Source organism: Aspergillus mulundensis (genome assembly GCF_003369625.1).
Source record: "Aspergillus mulundensis strain DSM 5745 chromosome Unknown scaffold_0, whole genome shotgun sequence".
Taxonomy (NCBI): domain Eukaryota; kingdom Fungi; phylum Ascomycota; class Eurotiomycetes; order Eurotiales; family Aspergillaceae; genus Aspergillus; species Aspergillus mulundensis.
This window is the reverse complement of record NW_020797888.1, coordinates 4,113,399-4,131,630: the sequence shown is the minus strand read 5'-3', so window position 1 is coordinate 4,131,630 and position 18,232 is coordinate 4,113,399. Positions and strand designations below refer to the sequence as shown.

Sequence of the window (18,232 nt, the reverse complement as noted above, 5' to 3'; positions counted from 1 at the left end):
GAGGGAGTATGGGGGATGGTCATTGCCGTGATTAAGCTGTCCTCAAATGTGGAGATGCAAACAAAACAAACCCGCGTTTATCAGTAGATTTCGATGCGGAACGGAGACGGCCATCGTCGGGTGTTCAAGCCAGAAGAGAAGGGCCTTTCCTACTCCCTCACTCTAATCCATGTCTTGACCACGATATCGCCACCATGTCTGGTGACGAAGAACCCCCTTCCGGAGTCCACCATTATGAGAATCGCGGTGATGTGCCTTGGGACATTCAAAAGTATGCATTCCGTTCCGCATGCTAGCTTTGGAGAAGTAACAACTAACGGTGTGCTCAAGTTACTTTTCCCAGCGTTATGATCTTTTCTCAAAGTACGACGAAGGTGTCTGGCTGACCGACGATGCGTGGTTCGGCGTTACCCCGGAGTTAATCGCTACGTAAGTGAAGCCTTTTTTTTCAACATTTGCATTACCTGGGACAGGCGCGCTAACGTCACTCAACTCCTAGAAAGATAGCAGATCAAATAGCCCGCGCTGCTCCGCCTGAACGGAAGGTTCTCGTAGACGTCTTCGCCGGCGCTGGAGGAAATACTATCGCTTTTGCTCGCTCCGGACACTGGAAGAGAGTTTATGCTATCGAGAAAGACCCTGCAACGCTACGGTGCGCGCAGCACAATGCAGAAGTATATGGGGTCGCAGATAAAATTACCTGGTTTCAGGGCGACTGCTTCGAGATCATCAAGTCGCAGTTGAAGGACTTGGCGCCGTATAGCGTGCTTTTTGCGAGTCCGCCTTGGGGAGGCAAGTCTAGTCATACACTTCTCCTCCTCTTCAGCATATCTAACTCTGCTCTTTGACTTAGGACCCGGGTACCGATCGGACTACGTATTCGACCTAAGCACGATGGAGCCGTACTCGCTCAACACGCTCTACACGGAGTTTTCTCTCTTCACAAAATATGTGATACTTTACCTACCGCGAACATCGGATCTCAAACAGCTTGCTGAAATGGTGAAAGACGATGGGCCTGCTCCAGTGATGCATTATTGTATGAGAGGGGCTAGCAAAGCGTTGTGTATATTTTACGGTGGATTCAAACTAACTTGACACAAACCTGTACCTATTCTACATTAGAGGCCCCAATCTACCCATAACAACAAGGGATTAATTAAAGAGATTTTCGAGTATTTCTAAAGCAGTAAACCTCCTCTGAAACCCTTCTTCGAATGCAGGTGCTCTATAAGCCGGTGGAGGTATAAGCTCATTACCTGATTTAGTCTAGTGCCCCGCTCTATCTTCACTCTATCTTCACGTGTTTCGTCCCTTCAACTTCCAAGGTTGAGCCTCAGATTCCTTGGCCTCGTTGACGTTCGGTCCTTATACGACGAACAAACCTTCATTTCGTCCCTTCCCATCACCCTGTGACCACTCTCACTTAGACCTCTGTCGTTCTTGCAAACACTTCTTTTATTGGCGATGATCCCATATCCGCTTCATCCGAATTCCTGATCGCTTGAGCCTGCGCCGCGTAGCAGATCTCTACGCTAGGATCAAAACTATCTCCAGTGTCGCCCACCCTTTACTGTTCCTATCTGTGTCGCAGGCGTCGTATAACAATTCTCACTTAAACCCTGTCCGAATCTATCATCATCCAGCATGCCTCACGCGACATCGGCCTCTCCGGGTCCCGAGGTCGAAGACGCTGACTTTGACAATGTCATGCGACAGATGAACGGCCCCCCAACAGGCGGCATTTCCTTCGACTTCCTGAACCGAGAACTCGAGCCTGGCGAAAAGGCAGACGATGCGATAGATTACGAGGATTTCGATGACGACGAGCTCCCCGAGGAAGAAGAATTATCCCAACACAACGCGCGAGCAGTGGGGGCGAATGGGCTTGATATTCCTGATGAATCGGACGATGCTCTCTTCGGAGGTGGCCACGATGACCTGTTCGGGGCGCCAGAGAAAGATGAGCAGGCCCCTCCTGATGAGCTGGATGATTTGTTCGGGGAGGCGCCTTCGTCACCGCGTCCCGACCAGGCCGACGAGACTCGCGACCTCTTTTTTGACGAGGAGGAAGAACGCCCACCGGCAGTCGAGCGCCCACAAGATACTCAAATGGAGGAAGATCAGGAGTCGTTGCAGGATGATGGGGCGTTAACTCCGATTGCTGATGATATGGACCCAGCCTCTCTACGTGCCTGGAAGCTACAACAGGCTCTGTTTGCCATGTCGAATGTCGGTCCCGACAACCCTCCAGCTCCGCCTGAGAATGTCGAAGAACTGCTCCAATCTTTGTTTCCCATGTTCGAGCGCACTACGCTACCCCGATTCCTCGAACTCATCCCTCATAAAAAGGCCACTTATGCTGGCAAGCCACCAGCGAAGCCGCCAAAGCCGGTTCTACCAGGGAAGGTGAATATTGAACTATCGCAGGACCAGGAGAAAGTGTTTAGGTCTGGAGGGCAAGCCTTCAAGCGCTCGTTGGAAGCCGAGAATCACGGCATTGTTCCGGTCGCCGAGATGTCACAAGAAGAGGAAGAAGAGGAAACCCGGGACGAATTTGATCTTGACTACGAGTCTGATGAACCACTGCCCGGTGGCATCACTGCGGAAGATCTTCGCGTCGTCTGTGCGGACTGGGATGTTCGGGACGACATTTCAATCATGGAAGTTGATGAACCTGCAGTTGTGGAGAACGCAAACGCCGAGGATAACTGGCTATTCGAAACCACGAGGCCAGCCAAGAAACGGAAACTCGGTCGTGATCCCATGGAGATCATTTCATTATCGCACATTGAATTGCCTCTCCTCGACGATCCCGAGCAAGTAAGCTCCAAGGTCGCGCAAAAGGTCACGTTGGATCTGAACGATCCGCATATGCTGCTCGATGAGCGGGGCCCCGACACTGCTATATCCAAACCTAAAGCATCGGGCGCCCGCAGTAGAGATGAAATGGATGTCAATGTCACTCGTCGTCTCACGGCACGCTATAACATCTCTAACGACCAGGCCTACGATATGCTCAAACAGAACCACCAGAACAAGGTCCGCAGTACCCTGGGGAATGTCGCACTAGAGCACAGTATGCCAGCGTTACGGTTACAGTGGCCTTACTACAAGACAGAGCTGGCCAAGGCCGAGGCGAGATCCTTCCACCGTCCATCATTGTCATTCCGACCGGGACAAAGCTGTTGGTTTAAGAATCCTGCTTATATCAAACGCAAGCACCAGAAAGGCAAGGATATCCGTCAACTCTACGATTCAACCAAGGCACTTTCTATGGCGGACAACTCCCATGTTCTACTGGTTGAGTATTCCGAAGAATCACCGCTTGCTCTCTCGAACTTTGGTATGGCCAACCGCATCATCAACTATTACAGGAAAAAGAATACAGAGGACCCCACTCGTCCTAAGGCCGAGATTGGGGAAACGGCAGTACTCTTGCCTCAGGATAAAAGTCCCTTCTCTATCTTCGGACACGTCGACCCAGGCGAAGTCACACCAGCCATCTCAAACTCCATGTATCGTGCACCCTTGTTTGCGCATCAAGCAAAATCCACAGACTTTCTCGTTGTTCGCAATAGTACCGGTTCAGGTGGCAGTGACTACTATCTTCGCAACATTGATAACATGTTCGTCGCTGGGCAACAGTTTCCGTCTGTTGATATCCCCGGACCTCATTCTCGAAAGGTTACCACGGTTGCGAAGAACCGGATGAAGATGTTGGTCTATCGCCTACTAAAGAAGAGTCCAGATCTTCGGCTGTCCATCAGCGACGTTACTGCTCATATCCCTGGCACGAGTGACATGCAGAATCGTCAGAAGGTCAAAGACTTCCTTCAACACGATAAAGACACCAAGTACTGGGTGCCTCTGGAACCAGTGCCAGAGCAGGATACGATACGATCGTGGGTGCAACCTGAAGACGTTTGCCTGCTGGAGGCGATGCAGGTGGGTCAACAGCACTTGCACGACACCGGGTACGGCAACGATGCGGAAACCGGAGGTGACGATGATAACGATGAAGAGTCTGAAAGCTTCGAGCAGCAAATGGCACCGTGGAAAGCTAGTCGCAACTTCTTACTTGCGTCGCAAGGGAAGGCTATGCTTAAACTGCATGGCGAGGGTGATCCTACCGGGCGTGGCGAAGGATTCAGTTTTATCAAGACGTCAATGAAAGGAGGATTCAAAGCCATTGGCGAAAGTGTCGAAGATAAGTTGGACGCCCAACGGTTGAAAGAGCTCGGCGGTCATAGCTATAATGTTGCACGACAGCAAAAATCATACGAGACCTCTATCCGGCGGATCTGGGACGCCCAGAAAGCCAGTTTATCGTCCACCATCGAACACTCGGACGATGAAGGTAACTTATCGGATGAAGAGGAAGATGATTTCAACAAGCCTACCCCGCGCTCTGAAGCTCCAACGCCCGCTCCGGCTCGTCGTGACGATGAGACGACCAGTCAGTTCAGTAAAATGAGCCGAATGAGCATGTCTGCCCATAAAGGCAAGATTCTACGCATCATCCGCCAGGTCCAAGAAAAAGATGGTGTCCATCAGAAAGAGACTTTGGTGTCAGATCCCCGAGTCATCCGTCACTATCTGCAGCACCGACACCGTCTTGAGTCGCTCACCACAAGGTAAGTAGATTTTACCTCATCGATTACCGAAACTCTATTCTTACGATTGTATTTTTAGACTTGACTGCCTCAAACCCACAGGTGATCCTGAGGTGGACGCCCGAAACAGGAGACTGTATGCCCATTTATTATCCCATCTTCCACTCCCATTCCCCAAACTCCGCTTTCTTCAACAGTGGCCTCCTAGAACAACTAACGACTAACAACTTCGCAGCATCGAGCAAGAACTGAGCCGCCTAAACCGCAACAAAGAACGCCGCTTCGCGCGCGAGAAGCAGAAAGGTGTCCTTCGCACAGACTCCCCCGCGGATGGAGCCCCAGGAAACTCCAAGTCAGCTGGCACTCAGCGCAAGTGCGCCAACTGCGGCCAGGTGGGCCACATCAAGACGAACAAAAAGTGCGTATACAACCGCGCTCGCTCCGCCGGAGCAGCCGATGGCTTCCCTGCCTCCTTTGATATCACGCAGTCCTTCTTCATCAACCCCACCCCTACCTTTAAATCTTAACTGCTCCCTGCTCCTCATCCCCGCATCTTTCTGGCAAGATATGCTACAGATGTCAGCACCAAGCCGGAAGATCTTGAGCGGGAGATCGACGGCCTGGTCACTTTCCCGCACATTCCCCCTGGACCCAACTCAACCCAAACCACCCTACCTCTGGACCCGTACTTTCTTTGCCACTCTATACTTCAAAAAGCTAACAACGCCACTCTTGCTTTGTACAACAGACTCTGCCCTCTTCTGAACGGAACGATGAAACCCGAAGACCGTGTCAGCGACTCCGCATTTGCTATGGGCGCTCCTCCTGCCATATAAAGGCAAAAAAAGTAATCAAGAAGAAAACAAGAAAAATGCGTTATGTCTATTTTCACTTACATCTATGATACCCTGCTGTTATTGAAGACGTTGTGTTTGTTATCGGGATCAGACTTGGGGAGACAGGGCCTATATTTCGCGAGACCAGCTGCCAGGTCTGTATGTATTATATGTGTGGGATGACAGGTTCACTATTCGAGATGGTCACCCCTTAGTGCATCCGTGATACTGATGAATCTATGGGGTTACGTCTTAAATAAATGAAAGCTAGATCGTCAGCAATCTCAGTCTTAACCACTTATCATCCGTATAAGGTTCACGAGCTGGCCTCGCAGAATAAACAGGGTCAGTCCGGCTCTGAAGCAAAAGAGGAATAACGTCTAGCGAAATTTATGGGGCCAAGATTACTATGCCCTGGTAACTGCATCGAAGCTTTTGCCCGGGCGACAACATACAGGCTCCGGACCTAGTCCATTTCAAAAGCAAGCGAGGGCCGAGGTAAATCTCAAATTACAAGCTTTTCATTGGGGTAGTCTGCTCGAGTGAAGATCCTCTACAAGCTAAGAATGCTGTTGCCGTTGCGGCTTCTTGATGCATTGGCTTCGGAAGCCAACAATACAACCAAAAGGAAAGAGACAAGCAGACATACATACTACTATCCTCTCTATTGCCGACTCGGTTTCCCTCCATTCCGTCATCCATACAACTCTGACAGCTGACCTCGCGAGACAAAGGGCCGGCCCCTGTCCGGAGTGAGCGCCATTATCACTCCCTTAGGTCGTCGGTATGTGTATCCCAGAAATGCACCCTTCTTACGCATCTCAAGTACGGTCCTCCGAAGTCGTTTGTCCCGTAGAATCTTGTCCCGTGGCCGTCGGGGTTCCTTGTGCTTCTTCTTTCCCTTGGCAGGAGGCTTTGCATTGTCCTTGGCACCATCATTTCCTGGCAGATGCGCGCTGGGTCTAACATCATTCTTTGAAGGTGACTCATGTTTATGCAGCCCTCCCTTGCCCTCGGGTGAGACACCTTCGTTTGCTTGATCGGCCTCGGAATCTGTAGACTCATCATCGTGGTCTGTCGGGTATTCCCCGTCCTCGAAGTACCTAGTGTCTTCCCATCCTCTGACCTTGGGAACGAATGGCGGCGACATGCGATGAATCTCGTCCCAGTTAATTCCACGGAAGAAGAGATGAGACTTGATATCAGCCGCATCATTGGGATAAACGTAAAGACCTTGGTAGTTCTGGTTGGAGCCGTCCGGCTTGTAGAAGAAGCATTTGGTTGGCCTGGAAGTGAGGGTATCATTTGACTTGTATTTGCTCGAGGACAAGCGGAATTCTCTTTCCTGGAGAAGGGAGTTGATAACATCAATTGCTTCTGCAGATACCAGTTTGTCGGTCGGTCGATGAACGGGGAAATATAACGTTTGTAGATGATGCTTTTCGATGCCATGTTAGCAAATTCCTAGTTGTGATGCTATAATACTCACATGGATCTTCATCTTCGTCTTATGGCGGTCCTCGGATGCAAATGGAGTGAAACCGTAGAGGCACTGTGAGGATGTTAATCAAACAGTGAGACAGCAACGTACAAAAAAAGTAGTTAAATTACCTCGTAAAGAATGATACCAATGCTCCACCAGTCACAGCGGCCGTCGTAGGGGTGGCCACGAATGACTTCTGGCGCCATATACTGACTCGTCCCAACGACGCTCCTCGCCATTCTACGTTTCTGATTCTTGTCGCGCCATCCAAGTAGGCCGTTGGTGGGTGGGTGTATCCAGTCGTCATCCATGAATCCATCCTCACGAACTGCACCAGAGGACTCGTTGTGAGCGTCCTGCAATTCTTTCTGGTCTTCTGCATCCCCGTCGACCTGAATACCAAGCCGCTTAAGTAAAGAATGCCGCTGATAAGTAAAATACCACTGGTCATGAGCCCAGTGTCCGTCGAAGGCGAGGCCGAAATCAGAAATCTTCAGGTGCCCAGAGGCGGAGATGAGGAAATTGTCGGGTTTCACGTCGCGATGGATCCAGTGAAGCCGATGGGCTTCTTCAATACACAGAATCATCTCTGCGACGTACCACCGGGCAATTTCTTCAGCCAGGATGTTATGGCGCATCAACAAGCCAAGAAAATCACCACCAACCATGTAGTCCATGACCAGGTATAGGTAACTGTGGTCCTGAAAGCTTGCTATCAAGGGCACAATCCAGCGTGATTTCGAGGACGCCACCAAAAAGTCGCGTTCCGCACGGAGATGACCCTCCTGACTGTTTCGGATCATCACTGATTTCCTGATGACCTTCATAGCGAAGACATCCTTTTTCACCCCGGTCATTGCCTGGCGATGGCCACCTTTAGGGCTAAGCGGAGCCCTGACCGACTGGGCGTGTTCCGTAGCCTGACCTGGCGGATAGTCTGCGCTCTTTTCTTTCACCAGTCGAACGACCCCAAAGCTACCCCTCCCTAGTATTTTTATGACTTCAAACCCTGCGAGGGATGGGGTTTCATCGCGAGAGCTTTGGCCATGCGAACGGCTCTTCAAGACTCGACATTGGCGAAGATACTCCCGCTCCTGGGCAACCCACTGCTTCTTGACTTTGGTCTTCTCTTCGGGACTTAGGGGAAGGGAAAGGATGTAGTGATCAAGTTCCAACTGACGTTGAGTTCGATCGTCAACTCCAGAATAAAGAGTATGGAAGTAGGTTTCGAAGAACACTTTTGCATTAGCAGCGGCTTCGGCCGTCAGAATAGAAGGTGAGATAACCGGTGTTTCCTTGACCGGGCTGAGCGGACATTCGATGAGGTTGGCATGTGATGTATGATGCTTAAAGAAGATGGGCTGACCATTGTTGACATCTCCTGATGGCCTTGAACTTCCTGGGGATACGGAGGTAGGGGCTGTGGACAAACTGTCGCCCGGTGAGCCTTTGCTACTAGGCGTTGATGAGCCGGAACTCCCATTTGGATTGATGTTGGCTGGTGGATTAGCATTGACAGACGTGTTTAGCGACGCTTGAAAGGGGAGAGCCTGTACGCTCGGTCGGTTGAGATGCGAACGATGAATAACAGTAGGACTACCGAACGTTGTGGACAATTTCATAGATACAATCCTGGCGATTTCGACAGGGGTGGACTGGCTTCGTTTCAGATCGACAAAGATCGGAGACGCAGTGCCCTCATCTGGTGTTTCCCCTTCCCCTTGCTTTGGCGCCTGCGCAGCGCTTGTTGGTGACTCTGACCGCTTAGTAGACCCTGGTCTGATAATGTCAGGATAGGCTTTGGAATGGTCGAAGGCGTCCTGTTGTGGAGTTCCTTCAGCCTCGGAAGAACCGCTGGCTGTGCCACGAGAGTTGTCCGGTTTAACGGCTAGCAAGACGTACATTAGCAGGTACCATAAGATTTGCAGCATAATATCGAATGGACCTACTATGAGTAGGATTCTTAAGGCCTAAAAGCGAGAGTAAACGAGAGCTTCGTTGCTGAATGCGAACCCGAATGTTGTCCTTGGGGAGCCGCCCGACAGCACCATCGGATCCCAACCCTTCTGACAAAGCTGATCCTGTCCTTGATTGTCCGAGAAAATTCGAGCCGCTAGGTTTCAGCGGGCGCTGTGCTGGGCTTCTTTGCTCCTCCGACATGGTGCCGAGGTAGTAGAACGGACCGTAAACGAGAACGTCCCGATATCCTATGCGAACTTTAATGATAGAAGCATAGAATAGTACCAATGGTGCGGCGAGTGCCTGGAGTAGGCAACTAAGCTGATACGAAGCAGATTCCGTTTAGCTATGAGAAAGCCGGAGAGAGGAACTGAGGCAAACTAGAAAGCACGATAAACGGCAGTCGCCACCTTCCTCCCAGAGACAAGAGAACGTAGTGGATACAATGGTAATAGAAAATATAATTCGATAACACCTAAACACCTATGGTTCTTTTGAGAAAGGCAGAAGCAAAGTGGAAGCTAAGACAAAAGACAGGAAAGATGGAGGTATATCATCCGCACGTACGCTTACACCAGCCCTAGTCAGACTGTATCCATACGCTCAGAGGGTCCCTCTATTTGATCTCCAAGAGCTTGACATCGAAGATCAACTTCGAGTTGCCAGGAATACCAGGGACGCCCTTCTTGCCGTAGGCGAGGTGAGCGGGGATGGTGATACGGCGCTCACCACCAACAGCCATGCCAGCAACACCAATATCCCAGCCCTTGATCACCTCACCCCGGCCGAGCTTGAAGGTAAAAGGCTTGCCCTTCTTGTTAGCTGTAGAGTATCCACATTAGCGGACAGTCGATGGCTTTAGTAGGGTTGAGGAATCAGGAAACTTACAGTCAAAGACCTTGCCACTCTCAAGCTTACCAATGTAGCGCATGGCAACGTTGTTGCCAGCAGCGGCAGCGGATCCCTTACCCAGCTTCTTGTCATCAATGATGACTCCCTTCACCTCCTTAACGCCAAGAGTTCCAGTGGTCTTCTCGGTCTTCTCAGCAGGCTTCTTCTCCTTGGAAGGCGTAGGGCCCTGCTCAAGGTTCTTGGCAAACTGGACCTTCTTGGCCTCCTTCTGCTCCGGCTTGGCTTCAACAGCGGAAGCTTCACCGTTGTTCTTCTTGAGCTTCTTCTGTTGCTTCTTGCTCTCACCGGTGGCGGCAGCCTTGGTTTTGCCATCCTTAGCAATCTGGTCCTCCAGAGAAGCCTCTTCAGCACCGCGCTTCTTCTTGCCCTTAGCGTCGACGAGCTTAGGAGCCTCCTCCTCATCGGTGTCAACCTCTGTGATTCTGGGGTTCTCCAGGTCGTCAAGGTCGTCGCTCTCGTCATCCTCGCCCATCATGAGCTCGTCGATATCAAGCTCATCCTCATCGGGAGACAGGTCGTAATCCTCCTCATCGTCCTCGTCAGATTCATCGTAGTCATCCTCGGGCTCATCGATAGGCATGACGTAGTTTCCGGTGAGGTAAATAGTGTGAGTTCCGGTAGCCTTGAAGAAAACACGCTCGCCTTCGGCAACAGTAATGTCAAGGGTTTGCTGGTAGTTCTGTAGATAGATTGTCAATACGGGCGTATGTGCAGGCAAAGGGAAATCAACATACCCTTTCGGGGTCCAGAGTGCAGATAACCATCTCTTCAAGCTCCAAGCCCTCATCAGATTCATCGTCCTCATCGTCATCATCGGTGGCGGGGGCCTTGCCCTTGACGAGCTTGGAGATGGCGGCCTTAAGGTCGAACTCCTCACCCTCATCGGAATCCTCGTCTTCCGACATGGCATCCTCTAGTTCCTTCAGGTAAGCGGCCTCCTTCAGTTTGCGCGCCTTCTCCTTGTCGCTGGGGCCCCCGTTGACCTCCTCATCATCGGAGTCTTCCTCGGAGTCATCTTCGTCTTCATCTTCGTAGTCCGAATCTTCCTCATCCAAACCAGGAGGAGCGCGGATGAGTCTGAGGGTCGCTCTGGGGCGGCGGGTGTTGTCATCGTCAAACTCTGGGGTCTCATCAGGGTCGATGGCGGCCATGCTCACTCGGAACTGCGGAATTGTTAATTTGTTGCAATCTCTGCGAATTGGAGGCTTAACGAACCATAGCAGCAGCATTGGGAACTGCAGGAACCAAAGCACCATCGGCGGGCACCCGGAGAGCGTACACAGCAACTGGTTGAACTGCAGACATCGTGAAGGCGTTTAGAAATTATGGGATATATAGCCGCAAGAGGTAAGACAATGCTGTTGTATAGAATCGAATGAACGATCGTCTGGCGCGTATAAGGGAGGGAGAAGGTCGAACAGAAGGAGCGCCTTCAGGTTCGGACAAGCAAAATCAGACCACAACGGATAAAATAAGAGAAAGATGAAGCAGTCCAAGCACGAAGAGGAAGAAGAGGAAAGAAAACAAATCCGTGTCGCAACTTTTTCGGCGGCTCCAATTTTGCCCCATTTTTCTTTTTTTCACCGCTGGCGTCCTCCATCATCCAATGGACGACCTCCGTTGCATACCGCTTCTACCCACCGCCAATTACTGCCTGCAGCGTCTCACATGATCTCGTACCGTCTTCGCGTCAAGGCAGAAGCTCCATCGAGAAGGCTCCATGAGCAATGGAAGATGCGTAGCATTTATCTTTCAAGCCATCTCTGTCGTCGTTGTCGATCGCTTTATTGTGCTTAGCTTCTTGGAACATGAAGTGACCTCGCTTAGTCCTTCATGGGCTCCCGCTTAGATGCAACCTCGAGCGCAGTGCGCAAACGGATCCAAAGCCGTGAGTATACCACCCAACGCCACCAGATCATGGAGATTACTAACTAACACATTCTTGCGATCAGACGCATTTGATGGCGAAGGGGGCGAGGAATATGAAGCCTCGAAGTTTGGTGGCTTCGGCGATTATATGCGCCGCAAGAAAACCAAGCTTCAAAACCTCGACAATGATATCCGGTCCTCGGCCGCGGAAGATAACTGTCCTCAGATCTTTCGAACGGTAGTAGCATGTGTAAACGGCTATACGCAACCTTCACTGCAGGATCTTCACAAACTTATCGTGCGCCATGGAGGGGGCTTTCTTCAGTACCTCGACGGCAAGACCTCCGCGACGCATATCATTGCCAGCTCGCTCACTCCTAAGAAGATGGAGGAATTTCGGCAATACCGCGTTGTCAAGCCAGCATGGGTCGTGGATAGTGTCGATGCCGGAAGGCTACTTCCTTGGGATTTATACAGGGTTGTAGATGAGGGGCAGGCACAGAAAGTCCTCAACTTCGACAGCGGTCGGATGCTTAGCCAAACGAACAGCCCGCGCGCCAGCTATAAAGACCAAAGTCGGTCAAGTTTGTATACGTCCCAGTTGGCGTCGGAGCGGCTGAGAAACGACAAATTGCCTGATCCATCTGACATTCTGACAAGCAAGCAATCAAACGTCGCGACACAATCCGACTATGGTGACTTTCCTAGCTTCACCTCCTTGGATGAACCGGCTAAGACTGCTACCTTACTCAACTGTACATCGCCCCATGCCCGAGAAGACGACATGGATGACTCTCCTGTCACACAGCGTGCCTCTTCAGCAGATCGTTCAACAAATATGGAGGCGGTACCAGCTCCGCAACCTGCCGTTTTACCTTCGAAGGCAGAGATGACCTCGGAGGAATATAACGCTCAACTTCTAGCCGACCCCCGTATGAGAAACTCAAGCGTCGTAAACCCGGAATTTCTCCAGCAGTATTACAGAGAATCGCGACTGCACCATCTCTCAACTTGGAAGGCTGAACTGAAAGCACAGCTCCAATCAAAGGCGCAAGAAAAATCACGTTTTCAACGGCCTAAAAAGCTCATTTCTGGCGCTAGGAGATACATCATGCATGTTGATTTCGATTGTTTCTTTGCCGCGGTTTCCACGTTAAAGCACCCAGAGCTGGAAGGCAAACCGGTTGCCATTGCACACGGGACTGGTACGGGATCTGAAATAGCGAGTTGTAACTATACTGCCCGTGCGTCTGGTGTGAAGAATGGCATGTGGATGAAGGGTGCATTACAGTCGTGCCCAGATTTACACGTACTGCCCTATGACTTTCCTGCATATGAGGAGGCTAGCCGGAAGTTCTACCGTGCCATACTCGCAATTGACGGTTTGATTCAAAGTGTTAGCATTGATGAAGCGCTTGTCGATATCACGACTACATGTCTTGAGGCGGGTGGGTCGGAGGGCAAGGGTGTATCCGAAGGTTCAATCTACAGGGAGCAAGCCAAAGCCGACGAAATCGCGGATCAGTTACGGGCCTCTGTGAAAAGAGAAACGGGCTGTGCAGTTTCTATCGGTATAGGGGGTAATATTCTGCAGGCAAAAGTTGCCCTACGAAAGGCAAAACCAGCCGGCCAGTTTCAGCTAAAACCTGATGCTGTTCTCGACTTCATTGGCGAGCTTCCGGTACAAAATCTTCCAGGTGTGGGCTACAGTCTCAGTACGAAATTGGAAGACCTTGGCGTGAAAATTGTCAAGGATATCAGAGATCTCTCGCGGGAAAAGCTATCCTCTAGTTTGGGACCCAAGACCGGAGCAAAACTTTGGGATTATGCTCGTGGCATTGATCGGACCGAAGTTGGAAACGAAGTTGCACGGAAGTCGGTCTCCGCGGAAGTCAACTGGGGTATTCGCTTTGTCACTCAGGATCAAGCAGAAGACTTCATGCGATCTCTGTGTGAGGAGCTGCACCGGAGACTTGTTGAGAATCTAGTCAAGGGTAAGCAGCTCACTCTCAAGGTCATGCGCAGGGCTCTTGATGCTCCGCTGGAGCCAGTCAAGCATCTCGGACATGGAAAATGCGATGTCTTCAATAAAAGTGTCATCCTGGGGATCGCTACGAACGCGGCTGAGGTTCTTGGGAAAGAGGCCGTTGCCATGCTTCGGGGCTTGAGTATTTCCCCTGGAGATCTTAGAGGCTTGGGCGTTCAAATGACCAAGCTCGAGCCGCTCAAATCCACTTCTGAAAAACCAGACGGCAGTCAGCAGCAGCTGGCATTTAAAGCATCCCCTGCGCGTAAACGCACACACCCTATTGATGATCCAGATCTTTTGGATAGTCCCCGCAAGGGCGAGGCCGAGTCCATACGACACGGTCCGCTGCTAAACGACCCTACGCAGAAACCTCTCAACATTTCAGGAACCCAGTTCATCATGCCATCTCAACCGGACCCAGCAGTTGTTGCAGAGCTGCCGGGTGATATTCGATCCAAGCTCGTCGCGCAAGGCAAACCGCGGACCGTGTCTCGCGCCGGGTCTCCATTTGGTCCAGGATCAGTTCTTCGCCAGCGACCTGTACCGGCTTTGCCTCCGCAGTCCCAGTTGGATCCGGACACCCTAGCCGCGCTTCCGGAAGACGTCCTCGCTGAGGTTCTGGGATATTATGACCAGTCATCCGGCGATGCCGCCGCCACAACCGAAGCTCAGACAGTACCACCGCCCCAATCCAGACCCTCCTCATCCTCATCATCCGGCCCATCTCTCAAATTACGCAAACCAACAACGCCACCGAAGAAACGCCGTGGTCGCCCTCCCCTTAAACCACCCCAACCCTCAACCCTAACTCAAGCCAAGTTCGCCTTCCCAAGACCAGAACCGCGTCCCCGCCGCCTATCCCCTACACGAAATCATGGCCTGACCCCAGATCCCGAGATATCCGCCGACTTTCTAGCTGCTCTTCCCGAAGACATCCGCCGCGAAGTCCTCGAAGAGCAGAAACACAAGCGGTCCCGACTCCACCACAGCACCATGTCTGCAGCCGCACCCAGAACGGTACCATCAGACCGAGGCCATCACCAGCATCACGAGAAACACATACGCCTTCCGCCTCTTCCGCCAAGACCAACGTTCACCTCCAAACACCTCTCTAATCCCTCAGACCTCCGCGATGAAGCGACTGCCTGGCACGCTGCGTTTGCGCAAGAAGGACCATTTCGCGATGATGTTACTGCTCTTGCAGTCTATTTGAAGCGTGTCGTGGTTGATGAGCGAGATGTCGAGAAAGCGGTTTCGTTGGTAAAGTGGCTTACGTGGTTGGTTGAGGACGAGAGGGAAGGTTATGATGGTGATGGATGCTTAATGAGCGCAAGTCCGTCAATGGGCATGAGTATGGGTCCTCACGCTGGTGAGCCAGGTTCTCAGGGTGCGATATCATGGGATGAAGCATTGACGTGTCTACGGGATGGGGTTCTAGAGGGTTTGGAGGAGAGAGGGATGCCTGCTGTGGATTTCTCTTGAGTACCTTTCCTAGCGCTTGACCTTGTTTAAATAGGCTAGTTAGTTTGTACATATGACTTACGACGGTATGAATCTTCTTTTTATCACCTTAGTGGATTTATATATTTATCTGTCTTGATCATTACACCTCTACAAAAGCTGAATGATATATGTTGCGCCTCTATGAGTAACTACAGGCAACATTTCCTTGTTATGTCTAACCGGTACAAGCTCCTCTGCATCTTAGTACAACTTTTAACATTCAATCAGTAAAACAAAATCGATGAGAAGTTTCCAGTCTACCCTTAATATCTTGTAGATATTGTGCTGGCCTTACGTCATAATTTAATGCATAAATTATGAGTGGCGGATATGATGCGTCAGGTCACGTGTATGAACTCTGTTTGTTGTTCTTCACCAACTCAAGTCTTGTTGCTGCTTCTTCCATCACCTTCTCTGTTTGTATCTGTCATTCATCCATATTTCACTTGGGAGTTGAAGTTTGGTGTGACTGCCTGGTATTTTATCAAGTCTATTCACTACTTTGGTGCCACAAGAGTGGTGGCTGCCGAAATCAAAACCCCGCTTCTACCTGTTGCCCTGGATACGGTCGCATCTTCATGATCCACGAATAACGGCGGCCACTCCAATTCGGGCATCCTCTCTGCATCAAATTTGCTGAAGATTCTGCTGCAGCTAGCTTTCGCTTTCGCTCATTTAATCTCATCTTCTTCCGCCCAAAGCAACATTGCGATCCAACACTCAAGCGCTCGACCTTGCTGAGGTCATCGTGTCCTCCACCATGTCGGACGACCTCGATTACTTGTCTCCGGACTTCGACCTTAACTCCCTGACTGTGCCCCGTCTTCGCTCTATCCTCGTCAGCCACGACGTGCCATATCCAGCATCAGCCAAAAAGGCCCAGCTCATCCGTATCCTCGAGGATGAGGTCCTGCCTCAAGCGAGAAAACTCCTCCGGGAGCGCGAGCGAGTGAGACGAACCAGCGAAGGAATCACAAATATGCCTAGTCGCGAATCATCGGTTGTCAGCGAACACGAATTTGAGCGAGATCGCGTCGCACCAACACCATCGTCAGTGTCTACTGCTGGGCGAAGAGGCCGTTCTAGAGTCAGTGCACGCGCATCGACAGCCGACACCGAGGAGGCTAGTGTTACCGCCACTCCATCGTCTAGAAGAACTACTACCCGGTCACGGCGGTCACAGAAATCTGAGCCGGAGCCGGCGGACGAACACCTGGCGACCCCTGTGCCTTCTACTGCTGTTACACCGCGTCCATCTACTGCAAGTAAAGCTCGTCGAAGTGACTTGACGCCCACGCAGACGGAGATTCCACCTTCAGCGATCAAGACAGAGCCTAAGCGCGAAAGCGTATTTACGGACGACAACCCTTTCCAGAGCGGCTCCCCTGCGTCATGGGAGGGTAGGAGGTCAGGAGGAATAAGCTCGGAAAGGAAGAGGCAAAGCAGCGCGCGGTTTTCTTTGGTGAAGTCTCCCTCCAAGGAAACGAGGCCGCGTAAATCAGAAACCCCAGTCTCTGTAAAGCATGAGGATTTGGATGAAGCGAACCAGTCACTTGCAGCCTATGAACCACACGACATTGATAGCGACATCGGCGAAGAATTTACCCCAGACGAACAACTGGCGCTGGAACGAGAACAGGCAGATTTGATGTATCCTCCAAGGCCACCTCGCAAACGCCAACAGAAGCCGGGACCAGTGGCTCGGGCCGTTCCTTGGCTGATCATCCTTTCACTTTTTACAAGCTTCGGTGCTTGGTGGCGCAAAGAGAAGATGGAGATTGGATTCTGCGGCATCGGCAAACCAACTTGGTCGTTGGCGGAGACTAAAGTCCCGGAATGGGCCAACGTTCTGGAACCGCAATGCGAGCCGTGTCCATCCCATGCATTCTGTTACCCAGACTTTGAGGTCCGATGCGAGCACGACTTCATTCTCACCCCCCATCCGCTGTCGCTCGGGGGTCTGATTCCTCTTGCGCCGACCTGTGAACCTGACAGTGAGAAGGCACGCCGTGTGAAGGCTGTCGCAGACAAGGCTGTGGAGGCTCTCCGTGATCGAAGGGCAAAATGGGAATGTGGACAGCTCTCTGAGGGCAGCAAAGAAACCGCAGGGCCGGATGTTACTGAAAGCGATCTCAAAGAAGAGGTTGGGAAGAAACGCCGGAAAGGGATGACCGATGCGGAGTTCGACGACTTGTGGAAAGGAGCGCTCGGCGATATTATTGCGAAAGAGGAGGTTGTGGCCAAAACTATCCCGTAAGTTGCCAATGATTCATATTCTTTGAGGATTTTCCTGGGCTCTTACCCGTCCCGTCCCGGTAATGGCCAGCATCCAAGAATCAGATTTCTGACCTGTGTATTGGAACTAACAGAATCGACACCACAATTACAGATCATCGTCTGTCCTTACCCTCACATCCACATCCGTCGCCCGCCTCCCCCTCTCCTGTGCCGCCCGCCGCTACGTCAGGCTCTCTCTCCTCGCGTATCGACTACCTCTTTCAGTTTTAGTTTCCTGCATCGCTGCGGCGGCGTATGCGCGCTCTCGTGTGCTTGCCCGCCGTTCGGACCTCGCTCGTGTCCCCGAGTTGGTCGCCACAACACTGGACCGCCTAGCAACACAGGCAGCTTTGCATGCGCGAGGTCATGCCCATGAACCCCATATTCCAATTGGACAACTCCGTGATGATGTGCTCCGATCGGAATTGCGAGGCAACCGACGCGAGGAAATTTGGAAGCGTGTACGCAACGTCGTTGAGGGCAATGCCAATGTCCGGGCCTCTGTCCGTGAGGGCCGTGGTGGAGATGTCGCCCGCACATGGGAATGGATTGGAGGTATTGGGGGCGTTGGAAAGCAGATCGAGGGAAGCGCAGAAAGGGTGCACTTCTCACCTGTAACGAGCTCAGAAACCCGCTCTCCAAGTGGTTTGGATACACCGCCCGTCGGAAGCCAGGAGAAAGCTGTGCGCAAATGGGACGAGGGTAGGCCTATATACTGATCGTCTACTCTTACCCACTTCTACGGTGA

General features: G+C 51.6%; 6 protein-coding genes across 6 annotated transcripts; 4 read left to right on the top strand and 2 right to left on the bottom strand.

Annotated features, from left to right (window-relative positions):
• Positions 1 to 194: 194 nt before the first annotated feature.
• Positions 195 to 848, top strand: DSM5745_01092 (RNA methyltransferase; the record flags this gene model as incomplete). The annotated part of the gene is made up of 3 exons (XM_026743108.1): positions 195 to 271; positions 331 to 429; positions 500 to 848. The coding sequence occupies 3 exons, from the start codon at positions 195 to 197 to the stop codon at positions 846 to 848; spliced, it is 525 nt and encodes a 174-aa protein (XP_026608953.1).
• Positions 849 to 1,647: 799 nt separating this feature from the next.
• DSM5745_01091 (DUF3591 domain-containing protein) lies at positions 1,648 to 5,143 on the top strand (the record flags this gene model as incomplete). Its single annotated transcript, XM_026743107.1, has 3 exons — positions 1,648 to 4,637; positions 4,696 to 4,752; positions 4,852 to 5,143. The coding sequence occupies 3 exons, from the start codon at positions 1,648 to 1,650 to the stop codon at positions 5,141 to 5,143; spliced, it is 3,339 nt and encodes a 1,112-aa protein (XP_026608952.1).
• Positions 5,144 to 6,146: 1,003 nt separating this feature from the next.
• DSM5745_01090 (serine/threonine-protein kinase) lies at positions 6,147 to 9,095 on the bottom strand (the record flags this gene model as incomplete). Its single annotated transcript, XM_026743106.1, has 4 exons — positions 6,147 to 6,890; positions 6,942 to 7,004; positions 7,064 to 8,823; positions 8,885 to 9,095. The coding sequence occupies 4 exons, from the start codon at positions 9,093 to 9,095 to the stop codon at positions 6,147 to 6,149; spliced, it is 2,778 nt and encodes a 925-aa protein (XP_026608951.1).
• A 415-nt stretch (positions 9,096 to 9,510) lies between these two features.
• DSM5745_01089 (FKBP-type peptidyl-prolyl cis-trans isomerase) lies at positions 9,511 to 11,111 on the bottom strand (the record flags this gene model as incomplete). The annotated part of the gene is made up of 4 exons (XM_026743105.1): positions 9,511 to 9,716; positions 9,783 to 10,485; positions 10,541 to 10,969; positions 11,022 to 11,111. 4 exons carry the CDS (start codon positions 11,109 to 11,111, stop codon positions 9,511 to 9,513), a joined length of 1,428 nt encoding a protein of 475 aa, XP_026608950.1.
• A 528-nt stretch (positions 11,112 to 11,639) lies between these two features.
• Positions 11,640 to 15,186, top strand: DSM5745_01088 (putative DNA damage repair protein Mus42; the record flags this gene model as incomplete). Its single annotated transcript, XM_026743104.1, has 2 exons — positions 11,640 to 11,694; positions 11,759 to 15,186. The coding sequence occupies 2 exons, from the start codon at positions 11,640 to 11,642 to the stop codon at positions 15,184 to 15,186; spliced, it is 3,483 nt and encodes a 1,160-aa protein (XP_026608949.1).
• Positions 15,187 to 15,967: 781 nt separating this feature from the next.
• On the top strand, positions 15,968 to 18,203 carry DSM5745_01087 (putative sister chromatid separation protein (Src1); the record flags this gene model as incomplete). The annotated part of the gene is made up of 2 exons (XM_026743103.1): positions 15,968 to 17,460; positions 17,597 to 18,203. 2 exons carry the CDS (start codon positions 15,968 to 15,970, stop codon positions 18,201 to 18,203), a joined length of 2,100 nt encoding a protein of 699 aa, XP_026608948.1.
• Between the last annotated feature and the right edge of the window lie 29 nt (positions 18,204 to 18,232).